This window comes from Manis pentadactyla, chromosome 4 (genome assembly GCF_030020395.1).
Source record: "Manis pentadactyla isolate mManPen7 chromosome 4, mManPen7.hap1, whole genome shotgun sequence".
Lineage (NCBI taxonomy): Eukaryota > Metazoa > Chordata > Mammalia > Pholidota > Manidae > Manis > Manis pentadactyla.
Genome location: NC_080022.1, coordinates 79,702,404 through 79,723,413, shown reverse-complemented (window position 1 = coordinate 79,723,413; position 21,010 = coordinate 79,702,404). Strand labels below are relative to the sequence as shown.

General features: G+C 39.6%; 1 protein-coding gene across 4 annotated transcripts in view; it reads left to right on the top strand.

Moving 5' to 3' along the window:
- The first annotated feature begins 4,042 nt into the window (after positions 1-4,042).
- Positions 4,043-21,010, top strand: part of DIPK1A (divergent protein kinase domain 1A) — a 139,845-nt gene continuing 122,877 nt past the window's right edge. The window contains exon 1 of one of the 4 annotated variants that reach the window (XM_036906542.2): positions 4,043-4,331. Coding sequence is in view for 2 of the 4 variants with exons in the window: in XM_036906543.2 (XP_036762438.2) it covers positions 4,785-4,838 (54 nt within the window). In the remaining 2 variants the exon portion in view is untranslated. The other 3 variants (XM_057500429.1, XM_036906543.2, XM_036906541.2) reach the window with 3 other exon arrangements.

Sequence of the window (21,010 nt, the reverse complement as noted above, 5' to 3'; positions counted from 1 at the left end):
ATGCAGTACCGGTGCCAGCTCACCGTTGCTGAGGGAGCTTGGATAGCTGCTCATCTCATTTTCAAGAGTCAGAAATCTAGATCTTTATGTAAAATGTCCCAGTCTGTAAATGTTGGCCACTCAAAAACAAAACATTTCCCCAAGGCTGCCATCTACAACCTTTGCTTTCATTATTGAATTTAAAGAACTGAAAGCACTATAAGTTTCTAAAATGTCCTTGAAGAATGGGAGTTGAATTCTGTGATTAAGGGAAAAGGGAAAGGAAGAGTTCTTATTAGGAATGTGATTTGGTACTGGTCTAATTAGTACATTTCATTAGCCTAATTAGCATATTGTATTCTACAGTTTTAAAAAATGTAATAAAGCAATCCATCTTATATGCAAAGAAAGGGGGATGAAATATATATATTCAGTTTAGAGATATATATTCATTTTTTCTTTTATTTATAACACTGGCACTGGAAGAATACATTAAAAATTAAAGAGTGATTATCTATGTGGGGTAGGGACCAGGTAGAAAGGCATGAATGTGAGAATAGATTTCTCTAGATATACATTTATTTAGTTTTTATTTTTGAAATAGGTGAGAGTATTACATATTTACAAATTAAAATAAATTTTTTAAATGAAAGTAAAAGGCATTTAAATGTCAATTGATTTTTCATTTTAGGGAAGTATGACAGGTTGGAAAATAAACTAGAATGCATAAAAATACATAATAGGACAAAATTCTATATGGGAAGTGGAATTAAAGGGAAATAAAGTGGAAATAAAAGAAGTAAAAGGGACAATGTTACATTTCAGATAGCTAAAGAAATAATTGTTTCATTTAGTCTTTAAATGGTTGATACTTAAAAAAAATTTCCTCAATGTTTTATTATGAAAAATCACAAATGTATAGAAAAGTTGAAATTTTTATGGTGAATTCTCCTGTTATACATCCCTCCCATAGGCATCACATATCTTTCTACCTATCCATCCATCCATATCTCTCTATCCATCCATCAATCTTTCTTATTTCTTGTATGCATTTCAAAGTAAATTTAAGATACCAGTATTCTTCCCCCTAAATACTTTGTGTCATTACCTAGAGTTAACTATTTATTCACAATTTTTTTCTTTTGAGGAAAAATATACACACAGTTTAAGATATATATACTTTCAATGTACATGCCCTAGGTTTTGGAAAATAAATACACCTGTAACCTAAATCCCTAACAAGACATAGAGTATTACCATCACTCTTAGATGGTTCCTTCATGTCTCTTTCCAATCCATTCCTCTCCACCAGCAACTCTGGTTCTGATTTTTTCTACCACAGATAAGTTTTGTTTTTTCTAGAACGATACAGAAATGTAATCATACAGTATATAATTTTTCATATTACATGATTCCATATAAGTCTTCTTTGGATGATGCTTTTTAAATGGTATCAAATGACCATGGTATTTATATTCCACTGGACATACTTAAGACTTGTGTGACAACGCAATGCTGAAAATTGCTTCCTTCACAATTGTTTAATCTTATGATAAAATTTTTGGGTGCCAGTATAAAAATGGAAAGGGGATACATGTATTTTTCAAAATTCTTTTGGGAGTATATAAACAAAAAGTTTGAAGACAACTGATCTTGATTTTCCTATATTTGGAACTACTGGAGTAATTTCTTTGTTTCTGGAAGGCCAAAGTTATGTTACATGATGACTAAGAGGCCACAAATTAGTATGTCTAAAAACAACCAGATGGATTAGTTTTGGATTAGCTAGCTTTTACTTAGAAAAACAGAAACTTTTAAGCTCCATAAGAATGGGTGCCAGGTGAATAGGTAAATTTAGGTGTTTGTAAGGAAGATCCAGTGTGACATCAAGGATTTACAGGGACCCTGCAAAGGAGGGCCAACTCAAAGGCAGAAGATGTCCTACCTAAATTTGCCACAGGCCATCCTGTTTAGATCCATCTTGGACTCATACAGGTGGATTTAAAGCTAAAAATACAGGTCCAGGGGTAGGAGGGTTCATCCAACCCACCTATGAGGTTCCCAGTAAGCACCTTGGGGGATTGCACAAACCCCAGGTTTCCCTCTTAGACTCCTGGAACATATGATGACAAAGGAAATAACCCAAGTTTGAAAAGAAAAAGATCTAAACTAATATTCACCTTTCAAATAAGAAAATATTAACTACATTTAAACTTTGTTGACTCTAAAGGAAAACTGGATCATTTCTTCTCATTTGGCTGAATCTTTGTCCCTGTCACCCCTGTTTATGTCCCGTACCATGAGGAGTTCCAGACTCCCAGGTCCCCTTCATCTTCCACCACTGGCCCACCCCACCCAAGGCTCCTCACATCACCTGTTTGGGACACTTTCCCTCCTACTTCCCAATTTCTGACTCTTTAACTGGGTCCTCTGGAATTCACAGTCCATCATCACCAAACTCCTCCATATCCTGAACCTCTCTGACTATTCCCTTCATGTTCTAAAGCAAGCCTGGTTCACTTACTGTAAATGCTGCTGTTCCTTCAGCCTTCCCAGAGTCCTTGTATCACTGGACTTCGACATAGGAGGGGGATCCTCCTTTGCTCCTCATTGCCTCTTTTAGGCTGTTCTCCCTCTTTCCTCTCTAATCCCTCCCATGCCCAGTATCTGGTTTTTTTTTTTAACCCATATTCTCTGATGCTGTCACTCTCCTCCTTGTGCGAGGCACTCATAGGTTACTCTGTCTTATTTCTCAAGTACTTTGGCTTTTGGCTACTGGCATCCTCTTTAATACCTGTCCCATCTGTACCTCTCTGTCCTCAGTCTTGTTGTTTTCAGTATGTATGTAGGTAATACTTGACACTGTCCTCGACTGTCTTCCAATGATATTCCACACCCCTCAGCCATTCACTGCCACTACCACATTTCACGTAGACTTCATCACTGTTCCACAATCTTATTTTCAGGCAACCCACTCTAATTACCATGTTGCTGTGGTCACCTTGCAGAAGTGATTTGGACTCCTCCACCTCAGATTTGGTTTGAATGTTGAGACTGATAATGCTGCTATATATGTGCCGAGAGGGTATGAAAAGGTTTAGTACTCACATACAGAAACTTTATGGGAAGAGCAGGGCAGGTTTCTAAGCTGGTACAAATACAGCTTAAAGGAGCAGAGAAAGGAGACTGTCTTAAGATGTTATGGTGGTTGGTGGTAGGAGGTAGGATTCGAAAGTCCGAACGAGGCAGATGGGTGTTTGCTTTTTAAGACAGCTAACGTTGTCTGGTGTAGATCTCAAATACCCCAGCAATGCAAACGTAATTCTCAGACATGTCATGTGTACTGTTCGCGTGGTGATCTTTGACGATTTCCCGTTCCAACCTCTATTCCCCCCCCTAAAATGCGATGTCTACAAGGGTCGAGATTTTTGTCTGCTTTGTTCATGTACATAACCCTATCAACCAGAACAAAGTCTGGGTGGTCAACTAATATTTATTTATTGAATAAATGAATAAATTAAACTAGTAGGATCCATTCTTAATTTACTCAGGAATTACCAGTCTCTCAACCCAAGCTGGAAATCAATTAAAAATAGGTATCACTGTCCCTAAGAAATACCATCCAGGTTTAAAACCTGCGTCTGTCCGTGGGTTGGGGGAAGGGCGGACAGGAAGGTATCTTAAAGTAAAGAAAGCTTTCACTACCTGGGGAAAAGCACTTCTCAGAGTTACAGGCCAGAATGCGTTCTAAATGGCCACTTAAACTGTTGGCAACACGTGAAAAGGTTTGTGGGGTAAAAAGATAGTAAAACGCATCTTCCTTTATTTTAAGTCACTCAGATCAACAGCTGTTCTCCCACTAGGGTGGCTCTTTTTTCCCTTATTTGGACTTCACTGTCAAAAGAGAGACACCACGCCCTGCATTATGTAGCCTTAACTGAGTAGCTATGCCACGTCCCAGGTCTCTTGTTTTCAGGACTGTATTTAATTCAGAAATATTTTTGAGTCAGGATTCCTGGGTGGGGCCAGGAAAACTCTGAAGCTGTTTGAAAACAATACAAACCAGAAAAGTAAAAAAAAAAAAAAAAATTTAATGTACGTTTAGAAAAAGTTCAAGATCGTTCCAGGCGAATTGGATTTGGGGGGCACGCTGAGTTCAGCAGAGAGGAGCCCGTCCGCGTTCGCTCGGGGATGCGCGGTCTGCGTCGGACACCCCCTCCCGAGGGAGAACGAGCCTCTCCTAAGGAAGGGACCCCAAGCTTCCCTTAAATTTTCATGCAACCCGTCCAGACACGTTCGGAGTGAAGGAGCAGAGTCCAAAGAGCGGCAGTCCCGCCGGGCGGGATGGCGAGGTGGCGGGATGCGCGGCGGGCGCAGCGGGTAGAGCAGGAGCAGGCGGCTAACTCGCCGGGGTCTGAGGGGCCAGCACTCCGGCCCGCACGGCGCAAACTCCGGACCGGCGCGTGCGACACCCCCGCTTCCGCGGCGCCCCCTCCCTCCTCCGCACGCCTCCCCTTTAAGCGCCAGGCACAGTTGGATTTGTGTCGGCCGAGGCCCGGTGCGACTCCCCTTTATGGCGGAGTCGGCAGCAGCGGCTCTGACAGCCGCGGCGGCCGGGCGAGCCGAGCAGGAGGCCGGGCCTCGGGCGGCTGGCCGCAGTCACCGCGGCGGACTGGGGGGAGCGCGGTGCGCGCGGCGGCGGGGGCGGGGGAGTGGGCGGGCCCGGCCGGGGAAGGCGGGGAGCCGGGTCGCCGGCGCGCGGGTCCGCCTCTGACTGCGGCGCGGCGGGGCGATGTGTGATTACCATGGCGAGGAGTCTCTGTCCGGGGGCCTGGCTGAGGAAACCCTATCATCTCCAGGTAGGCCGGCGGCCAGCCCGTCGCGCGCCGCTCGCCCGCCTCCCGCCTCTCTCTCCGGCCGGCGCCCGCCCGAAACCCGCGGCCCCCTGCCGTCCGGCACCTGGCGGCGCGCCCTCCCGGCTGTCCGCGGCCGCTACCCGCGGCCCCGCCGGCCTGGCCCGGGGGCTCGGGTCGCCGTGCCCCGGCTCGCCCCGCGCGCCTGGCATCCCGAGAGCCCCGAGCCGTGACCCGGGTGCGCCCCTGCGCCCCTGGATGTCGGGGCTGAGCGAGGTGGGCTCGGGACATGCCTCTCCGCGGCGGGCCCCGCTGGTCGGCTGTGCTCGGCTCTGTGTCCTGGGTCTTAAGTAGGTGACAGGAAAGGTGGTGTGTCATTCCTCCATATTTTAGATAATTAAGGCAATCTGTCACATCAGTGTCTCCTCAAGCCCCCGAGAAGCGGATTGCGCCTGCTGCCGAGCCCTCTGATTTGGTCTTTCCATCACGTCCGTGATTTAAATGGGAGGTAGGATTCGAAAGTCTGAACGAGGCAGATGGGTGTTTGCTTTTTAAAAGGACAGCTAACGTTGTCTGGTGTAGATCTCAAATACCCCAGCAATGCAAACGTAATTCTCAGACATGTCATGTGTACTGTTCGCGTGGTGATCTTTGACGATTTCCCGTTCCAACCTCTGTTCCGCTGCCAGTCTGTCCTTGGCCCTACTACTGCCTTCATATACTGTTGGTCACCAGGGGGACCTAGTAGACGTCGTGAGTAGCTGAGCGCAAATCCATCACCCCAGTGGAAAAACAACTACAAATCAATGCCTCGCGTGGGTCAGCAGTGTTGTCTGCATTTTAAGGACAGTATTCCTTTACCATTTAGAATAAAATGCCTGAAGGTACTGATAGATTTTTGGGGGATGGGAATTCATGCTCAGCTCATGCTTTTATAAAATATTTAAAAAGTTGAAAAGAAACCATCATAAGGCAATTAAACCTTTCATTTTTGTTTGAAAATTGCATATGTATATCGTAACACTACAATGAGTGATGCACTGCAAATTGGAAGCATGATTTGACAATTCATAATATGAAGGATATGGAAGTAAAACTGATCCATATCATGAAGTGGAGATTGTCATTCTTAGCTGAGCACATCACACTGAAGTAGTGAAGATAAGCTAGGTAAAGTTAAATCTCTTTTGTGATACCTGTGCTACATTTTTAATAGAAAAGCATGTGAAAACTGAAAAAAAAGAGAAAGAAAAGCATGTGAACTTAAATGTAAATCTACAGAAATATGTTGAATTCCATCAACCAAAGGTTCCTGGCTTTCTAACTGCCCTCCCTCCTTACTTATTGAGCATTTATTGACCTATGCACCTTATGACTTACTGTATTGACTTAATCATTTACTTAATAAATATTTGTTGGATGCCGGTCACATGCCAGAAACTTTGTGAGGTGGTAGGGATTCTACCAGAGCTAAGCAAACACCTTTGTGTTTCTCATAGAGCATAAAGTCTAGTCAGGGAGACAAACATTTATCAAATAATCTCAGAAATGTATAGTGACAAACAGTAAATGCTGTGAAGGAAAAGTGAAAGAGCAAAAGACTGCCTGACAAGAACAGTTTCGCTCTCTTTTAGAAGTATTTTACTATGGAAATTTTTTATGCACACATAAAGTGGAAAAGAATAATGAGCTCTCCTGTACGTATCACCTGCCCTCAACAAATATCAGTTCCCCTCCATCCTTTTTCCAATGAAAATATTTTCAAGCAAATCTCAGATATCACATCATTTCATCCAAATATCTCAGTATGCATTTATAACAGATAAGGATATATCTAGACATATTCACAATATCATTATCACACCTAACAAAATCAATTACGATTCTTTATTTTTCCCTTACTCTCCTCCTAGATATGCATTATCCTGAGAAGACTGACAGAATTTGACTTACTCTGGCCTGGGTTTCTGTGATTTGAGAGGATCTCTTGGCAAAAACAAAACAAAAACTCTCTTATCCATGCTAGAAATTCTTCATCCAGGGAAACTAATTTTCATTTCATGTTTTGAGAGAATGTCTTAGAAAGTAAATGTCTGGTTTAAGTAACATTTTCCTGTAAATGTATTATTTTAATTTAGAATGAGGATGAGTCCTCAACAGGTATAAAAGATCTTGTTTTTTGGTTGGGTAGGGTATGAAGTGAGTACCAGAAAAATTGGATTTCAAAGATGCGAAGAGATGAAGGGCCCAGCAAGAAGAGAGGGAAGTTGTAGAGACCAGCTTTGTATACTTAGTTTTGCTGCTTGTCTTCAACTGGGTGGGGTCAAAAAGCAGATATGTTCTGAGCTGTGCAGGCCTATGACTTGCAAGTTCCTCTTCCTCCTGTAATTTACAGGGCAAAAATTTTAAGCAGTTGACTTAGTGATAAAGGAGCTACATTCCCAGTATTTTCATAAATCTAGATTTCACTGTGGTAATTGATAATACTTGTAGAGAATTGTAGCATTATGCAATTGATATACTTTCAACTATAAACTGGAATAAATAGCATTTATGGGCTAATGTGGGGCAGAATTCCTGTTTATAGCTCTGTTTATATAGCAGAAGAGATCCTATGGCTTGTGAAGAAAACTTGTAGTATATCCATATGGTAGAACATTATTTAGCAATAAAGAGGAATGAAGAACTGATACATGCTAAAACATGGATGAACCTTGAAATCATTTTAATATATGGAAGAAGCCAGCCACAACAGATCATATATTACAGGGTTTCACTTATATGAAATGTCTGAATAGGCAAACCTATAAATATCAGAAAATAGATTAGTTGTTGCCTAGGGCTGGGAGAGTTGGGGGGAAATGGATATGAGGTTTTTTTGGGGGTGATGGAAATGTTCTAAAATTAATATTGGTGATGGCTGCACCCTGTGAATATACTAAGAATCATTGAATTGTATACTTCAAGTGAATAAATTATATGGCATGTGAATTATATCTCAATTAACTTGTAAGAAAAAAAAAGAACTGAGTTTATCCCCATTGATGTGGTCCTTCTCTCTGCCCCTTGTTGCAGATTCTACCAATGCCAACTTTTTGGTGCAGTGAGTACTTTTTCTAGAAGAGTGGTGCAGGCACACTGTTTGCCTGTGTGGCCTCTGTCAACCAGGAGGGCTTGTGACCTGCTTGCAATAGATAGCCAGTGAACATTTACCTGAGAAACAAGCTTCTGATGGCAATGCATGGTTACCAGAGCACGCCAACTTCCAGTGCCATCCTTTTCAGCTAGTTTGTTGAAAACTTAGCTCAGAAATAGTACTAATTGGACTGGCTAAATGTCGTGGGGCATAGAACAGAGTAGAATTCTGCCTCTGAAATTAGAAACTGTGCATGTATCAACCAGCTTACACCATTTTTAGGCAGTGTTTTTCTTCTACACACCATGATGGTGATACTCCTTGTGGCCTGCTGGATGTAGTAACCCACAGTGACACCTGCGTTTGTCTGTTTTTAGCAGTTTGTTTTCTACAAATTAAGATCTACTTTGTCTAGGTTTTACTCACAGTCTGAGAGGGACTGATAATACAGCAGCCCTATAATTCATTGGTTTTAGTTGTGATACCTTCTTTCTTCTCACTATCATTAAGCCCTGCAAGAATGAAAGTTAAGACAATTTAGGGTAATTCTCTATACTTAGATTATACACATTTTCCATTTCAGTCATTTTGCCTATGTGCTCTGTTGCATTTAAAAAGCTGGCACAATTCTAATGGAATTTGAAGTCCGAGAAACCTGGGTACTTCTGAAGGTTTTCAAGCCCTTTAGATTGCAAAAGTTTTAAGTTTCTTGAGGCATCCTTTAAAAAATGACTTAACAGTTTCAATATGTGTTCATCAGGGCTGTTTGAAGGGATGGATAGATGGTGTGTTCCAATTAGATATTGGCACTTGTTTAACATTTCTGATACTGGCTCTTTGGCTTAGGCTAGTAGTGTTTCTCAAACATGACTGCTGTAGATGGTTTGGTTCTTTATGATTTAATATGAATATTTTGTGGGGTTTATTGCTAGATAGTGTTACTGATGCAGATTAACTGGTAGTAGTGCTGATGTTGACAAACACTATAGTAACAGTAGTATGACTTCTTGCCTATTTTCAGCCTCCAGAATTATTTTAAATCTAAGGATAATTAGAGCAAGTGGTTACTTCCTATTGCCCAAAGACTATAGAAGGAGGACTCTAGGTGATAACAGTTCTCATCAGCTTTATTAGACCTGCTGTTCAGAGCTAAGCTTTTGCCTTTGCCTGAAACTGAGTCTCCAGAACTAGGATTAGCTTCCTGAATCTGCTGAGTATGCATCCCATAGTGTCTTAAATTCAAGGACACAGTTTTTAGGCAGCTGTTTGAAGTTACCATTAGTTGCTTTTCTACCCCTGTTAGAAATTCACAGACATGCTGGACTCTTGGGCTTATTTCCTTCAGGCTGTAGCATACAGTAAAAGTGCTTCTTCCTACTGCCCCAGTTTTTCATTCTGATGGATTATAGTGTGTTTTGTAGTCTCTGTAGAAGTTTTCTTTTTTTAGAAGTTAGGTAATTTTAATGTTTTCATTTCTTAAAGTTGCTTCTAAAAACAATACCATACCATTCTGTTGAAAACTGCTTTTTTTTTTACATTGAAAAGATAAACATCTCACAGTTTTAACATATTTCTAGACATTCAAATATTTTTTGAATAATTCTCCTTTAAAGCTTTTTAATCTGCTGAGTATATGAGTTTGGAATAACTAGGATGTTGTAATGTGAACATGTTTTAAAAACCCAAAATTTTTCTTTAGGAATAAGTATGGGTCTTTTTTTGCTTGACTGAGTATTTAATGAAATTAAATAATTATCTTTTTTAGGTTAGGTGTGATCATGCTACTGTGGTTATGTTTTTTTTCTTTTGTTATGTTTTTTATTGTAGCCAAAAACATTTAACATAAAATCTACCATCTTAACCATTTTTAAGTGTCCAGTACAGTAGTGTTAATACATACACATTGTTGGCAACATATCTTACAACTTTTTCATCCTGAAAAACTGAAACTCTATGCCTATTAAACAACAGCACCCCACTTCCCCATCTCCACCAGCCTAGTAACCACATTCTACTTTCTGTTTCTGTGAGGTTGGCTTCTTTAGACCTCATGTAAGTAGAATCATGCAGTATTTTTTTGTGTGTGATTGGCTTATTTCACTTAGTATAATGTCAGTATTCATCTAGATATCTTACAATGTATGACAGGATTTCCTTCTTTTTTAATGCTGAGTAATATTCCACCGTATGTGTAGACCACAATTTTTTATTCCATTCTCCAGTCACTGGACATTTAGGTTGCTTCCACCTCTTGGCTATTGTGAATAATGCTGCAGTGAACATGGGCATGCTAGTATCTCTTCAAGATCCTCTTCTCAATTATTTTTATACATATCTGGAGTTGTAATTGCTATATCTTAAGGCAGTTCTATTTTTAATTGTGTGAGGAATCTTTGTACTGTTTTCCATAGCAACTGTACCATTTTACATTCCTGCCAACAGTGCACAAGGGTTCCAATTTTTCCACATCATCACCAGCACCTTTTATTTTCTGTTTTTTTTTTTGATAGTGGTCATCCTAATGGGTATGAGGTGATACCTCATTGTGGTTTTTGCTTTGCATTTCCCTGATGATTAGTGATATTGAGCATATTTTCATGTGCTTGTTGGCCATTTGCATGTCTTCTTTGGAGAAATTTCCTTCTTTATTGTTGCAGATTGATATTTATTCAGCAGGGTTATGGGTTATTGTTAACAGAGATCCTCTTTCTTTCCTAAGAACAGGGCAATCATGTTTGAGGATATTCTTGCAAGAGAGATTTATAACATACTACCACATTCTGAATTAATCACTACATCCATTTCAGACATACATAGTGTCTGACCTAAGCTTGAAAATTAGAGCTTCTCATTTTTAACTTAAAGTATTGATCAACATGTCAACCTGTGTACCTTGATTGGATCCTGGATGTTAAAAAAATTGACAAAGGAGTATTTGAGACAATGGGGAAATTTGAAAATGGACTAATATTAGTAGTAGTATTGTATCAGTGTTAAATTATGTTATATAGGAAAGTTCTTATCTTTAGAAGGTGTAATCTGAAGTATTTAGGGTAAAAAGTACCATAATGTCTGTAATTACTTCTAAATAGCTCAGGAAAATATGTTTGTACATACATATATAAAGAGCAGGGTTTCTTACCCTCAGCACTGTTGACATCTTGGACTAGATAAGTCCTTGTGTGGGGCTCTGTTTTGTAGGATGTTTGGTGGCATCCCTGCCCTCTACCCACTAGATGCCAGTAGCACCCCCCAGAAGCGACAATCATAAATGTCTCCAGACATTACCCAATGTTCTCTGGGAGGCAAAATTGTTCCCATTTGAGAACCATTGATACAGAGGAGAAAGAGGGAGAGGGAGAGATATTTATGCATGTGTAGAGTGAGTGAGCAAGCAAGCAAACATAGGGCAATGGTAGTGACTGATGAATATAGGAGTAAGGTAGATGAGTATTCTTTGCACTGTTCTTTTACATTGTCTGTATATTTAAAAAATTTCAAAGTAAAAGATTGGGGGAAATAAATTAGACTGAATTTCATAATTGAGTATGATTGGAAATGTATGAACTTTGTTCAAATTACATTAAGGGTCAAGAAAATGAGATTTGATAGAGCACATTTGAAGTCAGCAATTAAAGAAGCATGTTAGTTTTCCAGTGGTCCTATAACAAATTACCGCAAATTTAGCAGCTTAAAACAGCACATATTTATTTGTACCATTGTCTCACAGTTCTGCAGGTGAGAGGTCCAGGCACAGTGTGGCCCCCCTGGCTCTCTGCTCCAGGTTTCACAAGGTTGAAAACAAGGTGTCACTAGGGTTGAGCTTCTCTTTGGAGCTCTGGGAATGAATTGGCCTCCAGGCTCTTTCAAATTGTCAGAATTCAGTTCTCATGCTGTTGTAGGACTGAGGTCTCCATTCCTTGGTGACTGTTGGCAGGGATTGTTCTCAGCATCTAGAGGCTACCTATGTTCTTTGGTTCAAAGCTCCCTTTCTCAGTTTCCAAAGTCAGCAACAGTGGGTGGAGTCCTTCGCATGCTTCAAATCTCTCTGACTTCCTCTTCTGCTTCATTTCTTTCCTACTTGCTTCTGCCTTATCTCTCTGACTCTCTTGCCTTCCTATTCTGCTTTTAAGGGCTCATATGATTACACTGGGTCCACCTGGATAATCCAGGTTAATATCTCTACTTTAAAGCCAGCTGATTAGTAACCTTAATACCAACTGCAGCATCCCTTCAGCAGTACCTAGATTAGTACCTAGATTAAATAACCAAGGGATGAGAGTCTAGGGAGACATTTTTAGATGTTTGCCTACCACAGAAAGAATACAACTGGAATTCTGATAGTTAAGAAAAATCAGCAATTTCCTAAGATATTTTGTTTCTTTTCCATTACTCTTAGGTTTAAACATGTTGCCATAGAAGAGATTTTATGAGAGCTATTATTGTATTTATCATTCCAGGAATTGCTGTGAGAGGAATCTTGGATATTTATTAAAGAACAGAAAATGCAAATAATGCTGAACAATCATATGTGGAAATAGTTGTTTTTACTATAGATACCACTCTTAATGCTTTTCAAGTCTTATACAAACTAAAGTAAGAGTGGGAAAATACAACTTTATGAACTCTAAGAAAATTTTCTTTAAAATGTAACCTATTTCTTTCTATTACTATAATAAAGTTATTATTCTTTATCCCTTAAAGAAGGCAGTGCTTTCTTTTGTTTTGATGTGTCAGCTTACAAATTTTCAACCACACTTGATCCAATAGAACTAAATTTGTCCCCAATGATGGCAGAGCATGTTTATTACCCTGGTCTTGTCCTTTATCCTGTGCAAATACTCAGGATATGCAAAATGATGCAATACAATGCATGTATTTTTACGTATATTCAAAAATATCCTGTAACCACTCCAAAATATTAACCTCTATTACCTGTCACTAAGCACACACCCCTATCTCTTCCACATTCTTACTCTTTATTGTTACCACCACCACCATCAAATCATCTTCATCATTATTACCATAATGAGACCCCCTGCCATTCCCATTTCTTCCAGTCTGTCAACCCCGTCTTCCATCCCTTCTTTCCCTATGTAGTCAGGATCCCATGATCTGTCATTGCATCTACTCTTCTTTGCTCTCTTACCATTTCCTCCTTTCTCTGACCTTCCTTCATTCTTCATTCTTACCCCGATATTCCCACACTTCCCTCAGTTTCATCTTCCTTTGCCCTGGCTTTCCCCAGGACTCCAGCCTTCTTCTGCTTGTCATTTAGTAGTGTCCTTGGGTGATTGTATCTCTTCACACGGCTTCCAAATACTAATGGGTCTCAACTCTGTATATCACCAGCCCACACCTCTCACACAGAACTTTAGGTTTGCATTTCCAGCTGCTTATTTGATCTCTATCTCTAGATAGCCCTTCATATTCAACATGTCCAAACCTAAACTCCCAACTCCTCAAATTTGTTTCTCTCCCTGTTCAGTTAGTGATACTCTCCAGCTACTGAAGAGAGAAATATACCCAAGTCTTCTAGACTCTCTGTTTTCCTTACCTTCATATTTAATACTTCGGCAGTTGTCCAGTGCATCTCCTAAATAAATTTTATTGCATCATCTCTTTTTTTTAAAATACAGTGTTGTCAACTATAGTCAACATGTTATACATTAGATCCTCAGACCTTATTTATCTTATAGCTGAAAGGTTGTGTGCTTTTACCATCCTCTCCCTATTTTCCTCACCTCATAGCCTCTGGTAGCCATTTTCCCATTCTCTGTTTTTATGACTGACTTTTCTTTTGAATTTTTAGATTCCACATATAAGTGATACCATTCTGTATTTGTTTTTCTCTGTCCAGCTTATTCCACTTAGCATAATGCCCTCAAGGCCCATACATTTATCGCAAATGGCGTAACTTCCTTCTTTCTCATCGATGAATAAAATTCCATTATATATGTATAACCACACCTTTATCCATTCATCCAGTGAGGGCCACTTAGGATGCTTAGGTTGTTTCCCTATCTTGGCTATAATGAGTAATGCTGCAGTGAACATGGGAGTGCAGATAACTCTTCGATATCCTACTTTTATTTCCTTTGTTTATTTTATCTCCAGAAGTAAAAATTCTGGATCATGTGGGAGTTCTATTTTTAGGTTTTTGAAGAACATCCATATTGTTTTCTCTAGTGGCTGCACCAATTTACATTCCCACCAGTAGTATACATGGTTTCCCTTTTCTCCAAATCCTCACCAATACCTATCACCTCTTGTCTTTTCACTAATAACCATTCTAACAGATGTGAGATGATATCTCATTGAAATTTCTATTTGCATTTACCTGATTAGTGATGGTAGGTACCTTTTCATGTACTGTTGGCTAGTTGTCTCCTGCTGGTACCATGACTCTCTCCTTTTGTCTCATTAGGCCATTGTAATAGACTCCAGAATGGCCTTTCTGCCTCATTTACCCCTTCCAGGCCTACCTTCCACATTGCTTCCAGAGTAATCTTCCCCAAAGTGCAAATTTGATCAAGTCTTCCTCCCTGCAGGTAAAATCCTTCAGTGGCTTCCCATTGTCTTCCAGAGACCATGCAGAGTTCTAAGTATGGCCCTTCATTTGCCATGTCATTCCTGCCACTGCCACCCCATGCACTGTTTGCTCTAGCAATCCTGAAAAACTTGTGGTTTCCTAAATGTGCCATGCTCCCTCATGTGTCAACATGTCTACCTGACCTTTTCCTCTTTGTCCTAGAATGCCTTCCCCACATTTCCCTGCATCCCTCTTCACCTGCTTTATTCTCCGTTTTCTACTTGTCCTTTAGGTTTCAACTCAAAGAGGAAGTGACCCTTCAGCAGTCTTTCTGTAACACTACACACCACATTAATACATCTCTTCTGTGCCCCAGAAGGTGTGTGCATGATACCTGGCACACATTTCTCTTTTATAGCACTTATGATATTGAATTGTCATCAGTGGTTTGCATATCTAACTTCTGTCTCAGAATATGAACTCTTTGAGAGCCCAGATGTCAGTTTTCTTTCTCTATCCCCTGTGCCTGGCCCAGAGTAGGTGCTCAATAAATGTTTGTTAAATGAATGAATCAGCATAAACACTTGTAGAGACATAATATTATAGAGCTGATTAGATTAACTAAGTCCTTATATTACGAAAATGTGTATACAATAAATAAAATAATATAGATGAGCAAAAGTATAGATGATCCAAATTATAAGTCTCCTCTTTCCACTTCTTCTTACCCCTAGCTTTACTCCCAAAAGGTGGTGACTTTGAACCACTCTTTTTGGATTTCCTGGTGGCTACACCTCTAACTTCTAGAACTATGTGTCTAACATGAACTGTATACATCTTGGGAGGTGCATAAAATGCTGAATTTGGGTACTAAAAGAAATTATTTGAAATTTTATTTTTTCTCATATTTTTATATCTTAAAACGTTTATTTTTGTCAGAATAGCTGGTGATTTTCTATCTTTACTTTATTATTATAATAGAGCATTCCCCCCACAAAAATTCAGAATTATTCTTGTGTAATTTAATGTCTGTTTTTTGTAATTCATAATATACCTGTAATAGATTAATATAGTCCTAAATTCATATAGAATATAAATAAGTAAATATACAGATCTATGGATTTGTACTCTAAAATACTTTCCTGAGAGGGTTATACCATGAAAAGGGCTTGGGGCCACTGCTCTAAAAAATAGTCAAATCTATTGTCTTTCCACTTTTAAAAATGAGTATCTAGCTTTTTTACATTGTAGTAATCTCATTCTCTCTCTTTCAGTGTTTGGTAGTTGTATAATAATACAACTTTTACTTCTTTTTTAACTTCATTTAGTAACTTCAGATAATGACAACTCTATTTCTCACTTCATCCACTTTTGACCATCTGTGTTGATTCCCCCATTTTATGAAGGGGCATTATAATATGGGCTTTCCCACTTTCTGTTAGTGACACTTTTACTTTACATCGTCAAACTTTTTGATGTGTTCATAACCTTTACATTTCATCCTGTTACTACAACCAGGCCTCCATATAAGTTGAATATAAAAAAGGAAGACTGTAAATAGTTTATATTGTGACCTGTTAATTCTTCCATAAAGGAAACTCTCCCTTATGAGCCTGAGACTTATTGACTGCAGTATGGAGCTGTTTTCTCCTTGTCAGGACAGTAGGTAGAATTAACAGACCAGGATGGATGCTACTTGTTATTAAGCAAATTACTGCAGGGATTTGTTCTTGCAGATAATTTGTCCTTGCTTTTTAATATTCCTATTTAAAGAGTAATAATTTAAAGCCTAGCTTTTTAGGATCTGTAATGAAGTAACAAAGTCATCATCTGAAATCTCTGTGGGCCACCATTTCTCCCCTGAGCAGTTGGCGTACCTTTTTTGAAATGGTTACCCAGTTACACTCAGATATAGGGGACAGACATTTCTTCTGTCATCTGACCCCCAAATCCAAGTGAACTGAGCTAGTTCTGGAATGCTGGGCCATTTGAATAATAACAGCTCTCAACTTCAGGGAGAGCATTGCAGGTAGGAACTGGTTATATTTTGGTACCACGTTTATAGGAAATAAAAGGAGAGTCAAACACTTATGGCCAGTGTTTCTCTTAGAGTCCAGAAACTTTTGTCTTGAGACCAAACATATAAAAGTTTAGTTCTGGCTTAAGATGAAGGGCATCTCTATTTTTAGTACCCCCTAAAACATGATTCTGCAAATATTTCCTGTGGAGCCAATTTGTATGCTATAATTACATTTTCTTCTCTCCAGGGCCAGGGTCATGACCTCTGGGTGGTCAAGATTCTAAGATCAGTAACAACTAGATCCTCTTTTTTTCATACTCCTTCAGTTCCTTATAATGGGGTATATATAGGCTGGCTTCATAATTGAAATGTAGCTTTTTTCTTCTTTTTTTAATCTTCAGGAAGTGTCTAATTGTCTTTCTTCTTCTTCTTTTGGCTTAATATGCCTTTATCATGGCCTCACTTCCATACTCTGAGTTATATTTTCTATTCTGTGGAATCCCCCTTTGTAACCAGATGCTTTTCTAAGCTACACTGCCCAGCTGTCTTCTAAGAATTTCCCTCAATTCTTCTGGGTTAGAATCACTGTTCTCAGGATCCTGTGTCTTCTACTGTCCTGATTTATGCCATCATTTTACTGGAGTATATCCTGAAATATAAGTTATTTAGAAAGTATGTGTGGGAAGTAAACTTTCTGAGCCATGTCTAAAACTATTTTTATTATATCATAGTATTTGTTCATAGTTAGGTTGGATGTAGAATTCTGGGCTGAAAATAATTTTCTTTAGAAAATGTGAAGACGTGGTCCCATTGCCCTCTAACATCCTCTGTTGTGGACAAGAAGCCAGTTTGGTTATCAGTCCTTTGTTGGTGACCTGTTTTTCTGTTCAGGGTCTCCTTTTTTATGCTTGTTTTGGAATTCCGTGAGGAGATGTATAGATGTGGATCTTGGATCAGTGAGTTGTATTGCACACTCAGCCCTTTCAGTCTGAAGACTGGAGTCTTTCTTCAGCTCTGGGGAATTCTATTCTTGTTTAATAGTTTCTCGCTCTCTTTTTTCTGTTCTTTTCTTCTAGGGCTTTTATTAGACAAATATCATACCTCTTGGGTTGCTTCTTTTTCGTATAGTTTCTCTATTATTTCCCTAATTATATCCATATGCTCTCATTCTGAATCTCTCAATTTTTTTTTCCAGATCATCTGTTGATTTTCTTTCCTTTTCTAATCACTCTTTAAATTCTAAGAATTTTTTTTTAGGATTTAGAATTTAATTTAAAAAATTCAGTTGAAAGAGTTCTTCCAAGTTCTTTGTTCCTTTTTTGTAGTTTCCTATTCCTGTTTTATATGGATACAATACCCTCTTGAATATTTTGATTGTAGTAGTTTTTTGTTTTGTTTGTTTTAATGTATTCTTATGTCCCTTAATTATATTTGTTCCCTTCAGTGTTCCTTTTTCTGTGTTTTCCTTAGCTCTTCTTTTTCATGCTGCTGAATTTCCCTATCTGCCTGGCAATCCTGGTTGTCTATTCATATTTTAGAAAGAAGGACTGAGGAACTGGTGTGGATTTCCTCTGGTATTTTAAGATTCAGTCTCTTTTCCCCCTAGACCTATCACCTGAGGGAGGCTGACAGAGCCCTCTGTGTAGGGCAGGATGCCTTGGCTGGCCTGCTTGCTCTGGGGTGAGCTGTGCTCAAGCTCCGGGGCCCTGTGTGCAGAGACGTGCTTTACTCTGGGCAGACTATACTCCCACTAGATGCCTTGGTTTTCCCCAGGTCTTTTGTTCTTTCAGCTATCTGGGTTTTTGACTGAGGGTTAATGCCAGGCTGCCTGTGATCTGGGTGTGGGGTTGGGGGGAGCAGATGGGAATGCCAACCAGCATGGTTCCAAGAACAGACCTTCAATTATCTCCCCTGTCTTCAGCCCCATTTCTTGCTCCTGCCCCCCTCATACCTGCTGGCCCAGAGCCCAGAGCCATCAGGTGTTCCAGGGCAGATTGACCCTAGATTCCTTCTAGCATTCCAACAAGCAGTGTGGCTTCCAGCTCCTTTTAGATTGCCTTGTGGAGTATTCTGAGCTGCAGCTTTCTCTGTCTGTCTCATCCATCAACACAATTCCATCTGCTTTTTGAATTCTAGAAAGTTGTTGGATTTTTCATTTACTGGTGAATTTCCTCCTTCCCTTTCCTTTTGCTGTTAGAGGTTCCTTGCTTCAATTTGCCTCCCTTATTTGAGTCTGGTTTGCAAACTAGGTAAGTAGTAAATGTACATCCTTAGTCTACCATCTTGAACTAAAAGTACCTGGTATTGATGCCGGGGTTCTTGTTTGCAGAGCCGAAGAAAGAGCTTCACAAACAGTCAAGGTGGGAGAGCAAGGTACAGGCTTTTATTTAGAGATAAAGTGAAAGGACAGAGCTCCCGGCTCACGCCAAGAGGGGACAAGAGAGTCGGTAGTGGTGCGTTGTCTAGGGGGTATTATAGGCAGCTGAGGATTTTTCGAGAACATGAAAAAAACTTAGGGGTGTGGACTTGTTAAGTGGTCCCTGAATATTTAGAATTAACTTAACACAGCAACTTCCTCTGATGATTTCTCCTTGAGATACCAACATCTTGGTCTGGGAGCATATGAAACAAGGCCACCTGCTCAGCCCCCAAGGTGGGCCGAGGTATTGTTTGCTAAAGAGTAAATTAAGAATTTCTAACGTCTTAACTTCTTGGGTATTAAAATGCAATCTTATCTTTAAGGTGGAATCCTTCCTGCCTTTTACTGTGTTGTTTATGCCTGGGTTTACTTGCTAAATTAGTTGCCCAGTTTGTAAAATCACTTCATCAGATCTGAAGGAGAAAGACAGCACACAGGCCTGGGCCTTTTAGTATGCTAAAGAGAACCTTACACATGATTATAAATGGTTAGCATAATAAAACATGTGCTACTCTTCTTTATCTGGGGAACATTAACTGATTTTACTGAAGAATGATTCTAGAGCTCAGTGTTTAACAGAGTTTTAGCAGGGGGTTTTCCTTGCATGTAGTTACATTGCTCTGACTGCAAATATCCTGCCCTGCCCCCTCCGGAGGCCCTTACCCTACTCTGACTACATCTATGGTCCCTGTCTCAGTATGAATTTTAAACCAACTTCTGAATATTAACATAGACTGTTTATCTTCATGGCTGCAGTGTCTACTTAAGTATTACGTAATTAATAAATTGTTTCAGTAAAATAAAGCAAGAGAATTAGAGTAACTTCAGAAGGATAAAGATAAAATGGCACTGTTTTCCCCCAGAAAATCTTGTACAATAGCAAGAGTTTTAGTAAAAAAAAAACTACTCAGTTAAAGATTAGAGTCTTAAAATTAACATCAATTTTATGCCTGATTTCTATAGATTAGAGTCAACAAGGGTATTACCTACCGTGTATCAGGTAAGTAGGGCTTAAAGCAGTGACTGATAGCTCTCTGCTTTCATACACTTTGCATGTTGTTTTCAGGAGGGCACTGATGGATAGACAATAAGTGAATTTTTAAAGATTGCCACCAAAAACATTGAATAATTATGTGTGCAATGCAGATAATTAAAACAGGCTGTGTGATCATGGGTGTTAACGGACATATATGTTGGCCGGCTGGCTACTTAGAGACCTTGCTGTGGAAGGGATGGTTACCTGAGATCTGACAGGCAGGAGCCAGCCAGGCAAGCACTGGGAACTTGGCATTACCATGTGAGAGAACGTATCCTTTCCACTTTACTCAGTGCTAACCCGTTGGTTTCGATCATACTTCTGTCCTGTAAAGTATTTTTATATTAATGTAATGAATTGCCTAAACATTTCATCAGCTTTTAAATAGCACTTTGGTGAAATAAAAACTCATGAGATAATTTATTCCCCTAGGACAGAGAAGGGATAAACAAGCCTTTTTACCCTGCAACAGCAGGATGGTTTGGTGAATTTAAAGGCCTTAATTATTATGCTTTAAGCAACAACTTAATTTTCTTCAGTCTGATTCTTAGCTTTCAAGCGGAGTTCTTCCTTTGATATATTGTGTTGCTATTTCAGAGCTTGTCATTTTGCTAGCTTGCTTTTCCTCATCAAAAAGCATTTATTTACTGCTCACTTGGATATAGTCCCTGTACTGGTGTTGATACTGTGGGTTGCAGATACACATTTGCTATTATCCTTAAATTGGATACACTTTTCAAGTTTATGGACAATGGATAGTTTAAGAGACCGATTTGTAGATCCTTAAATTCCCATGCAGTTTTTCGTAATGTTGTTCTGCCTGAGAATGTGCTGATGATGGAGGTGCAGGGTCTGCTTTCCCACCTTCTCTCTCCCAGTTGCCCTTCTCCCACTATTATAAAAGAAAGGCACACTGCTCATCCATTTCAGATCTTACAAAGGTCCCTAAATGTGAAAACCACCAGGGCTCCAACAAAGGGCAATTGAAAATATTGGTGACTGTGTTAAGGTCATGACTGTGATAAGTAACAATAT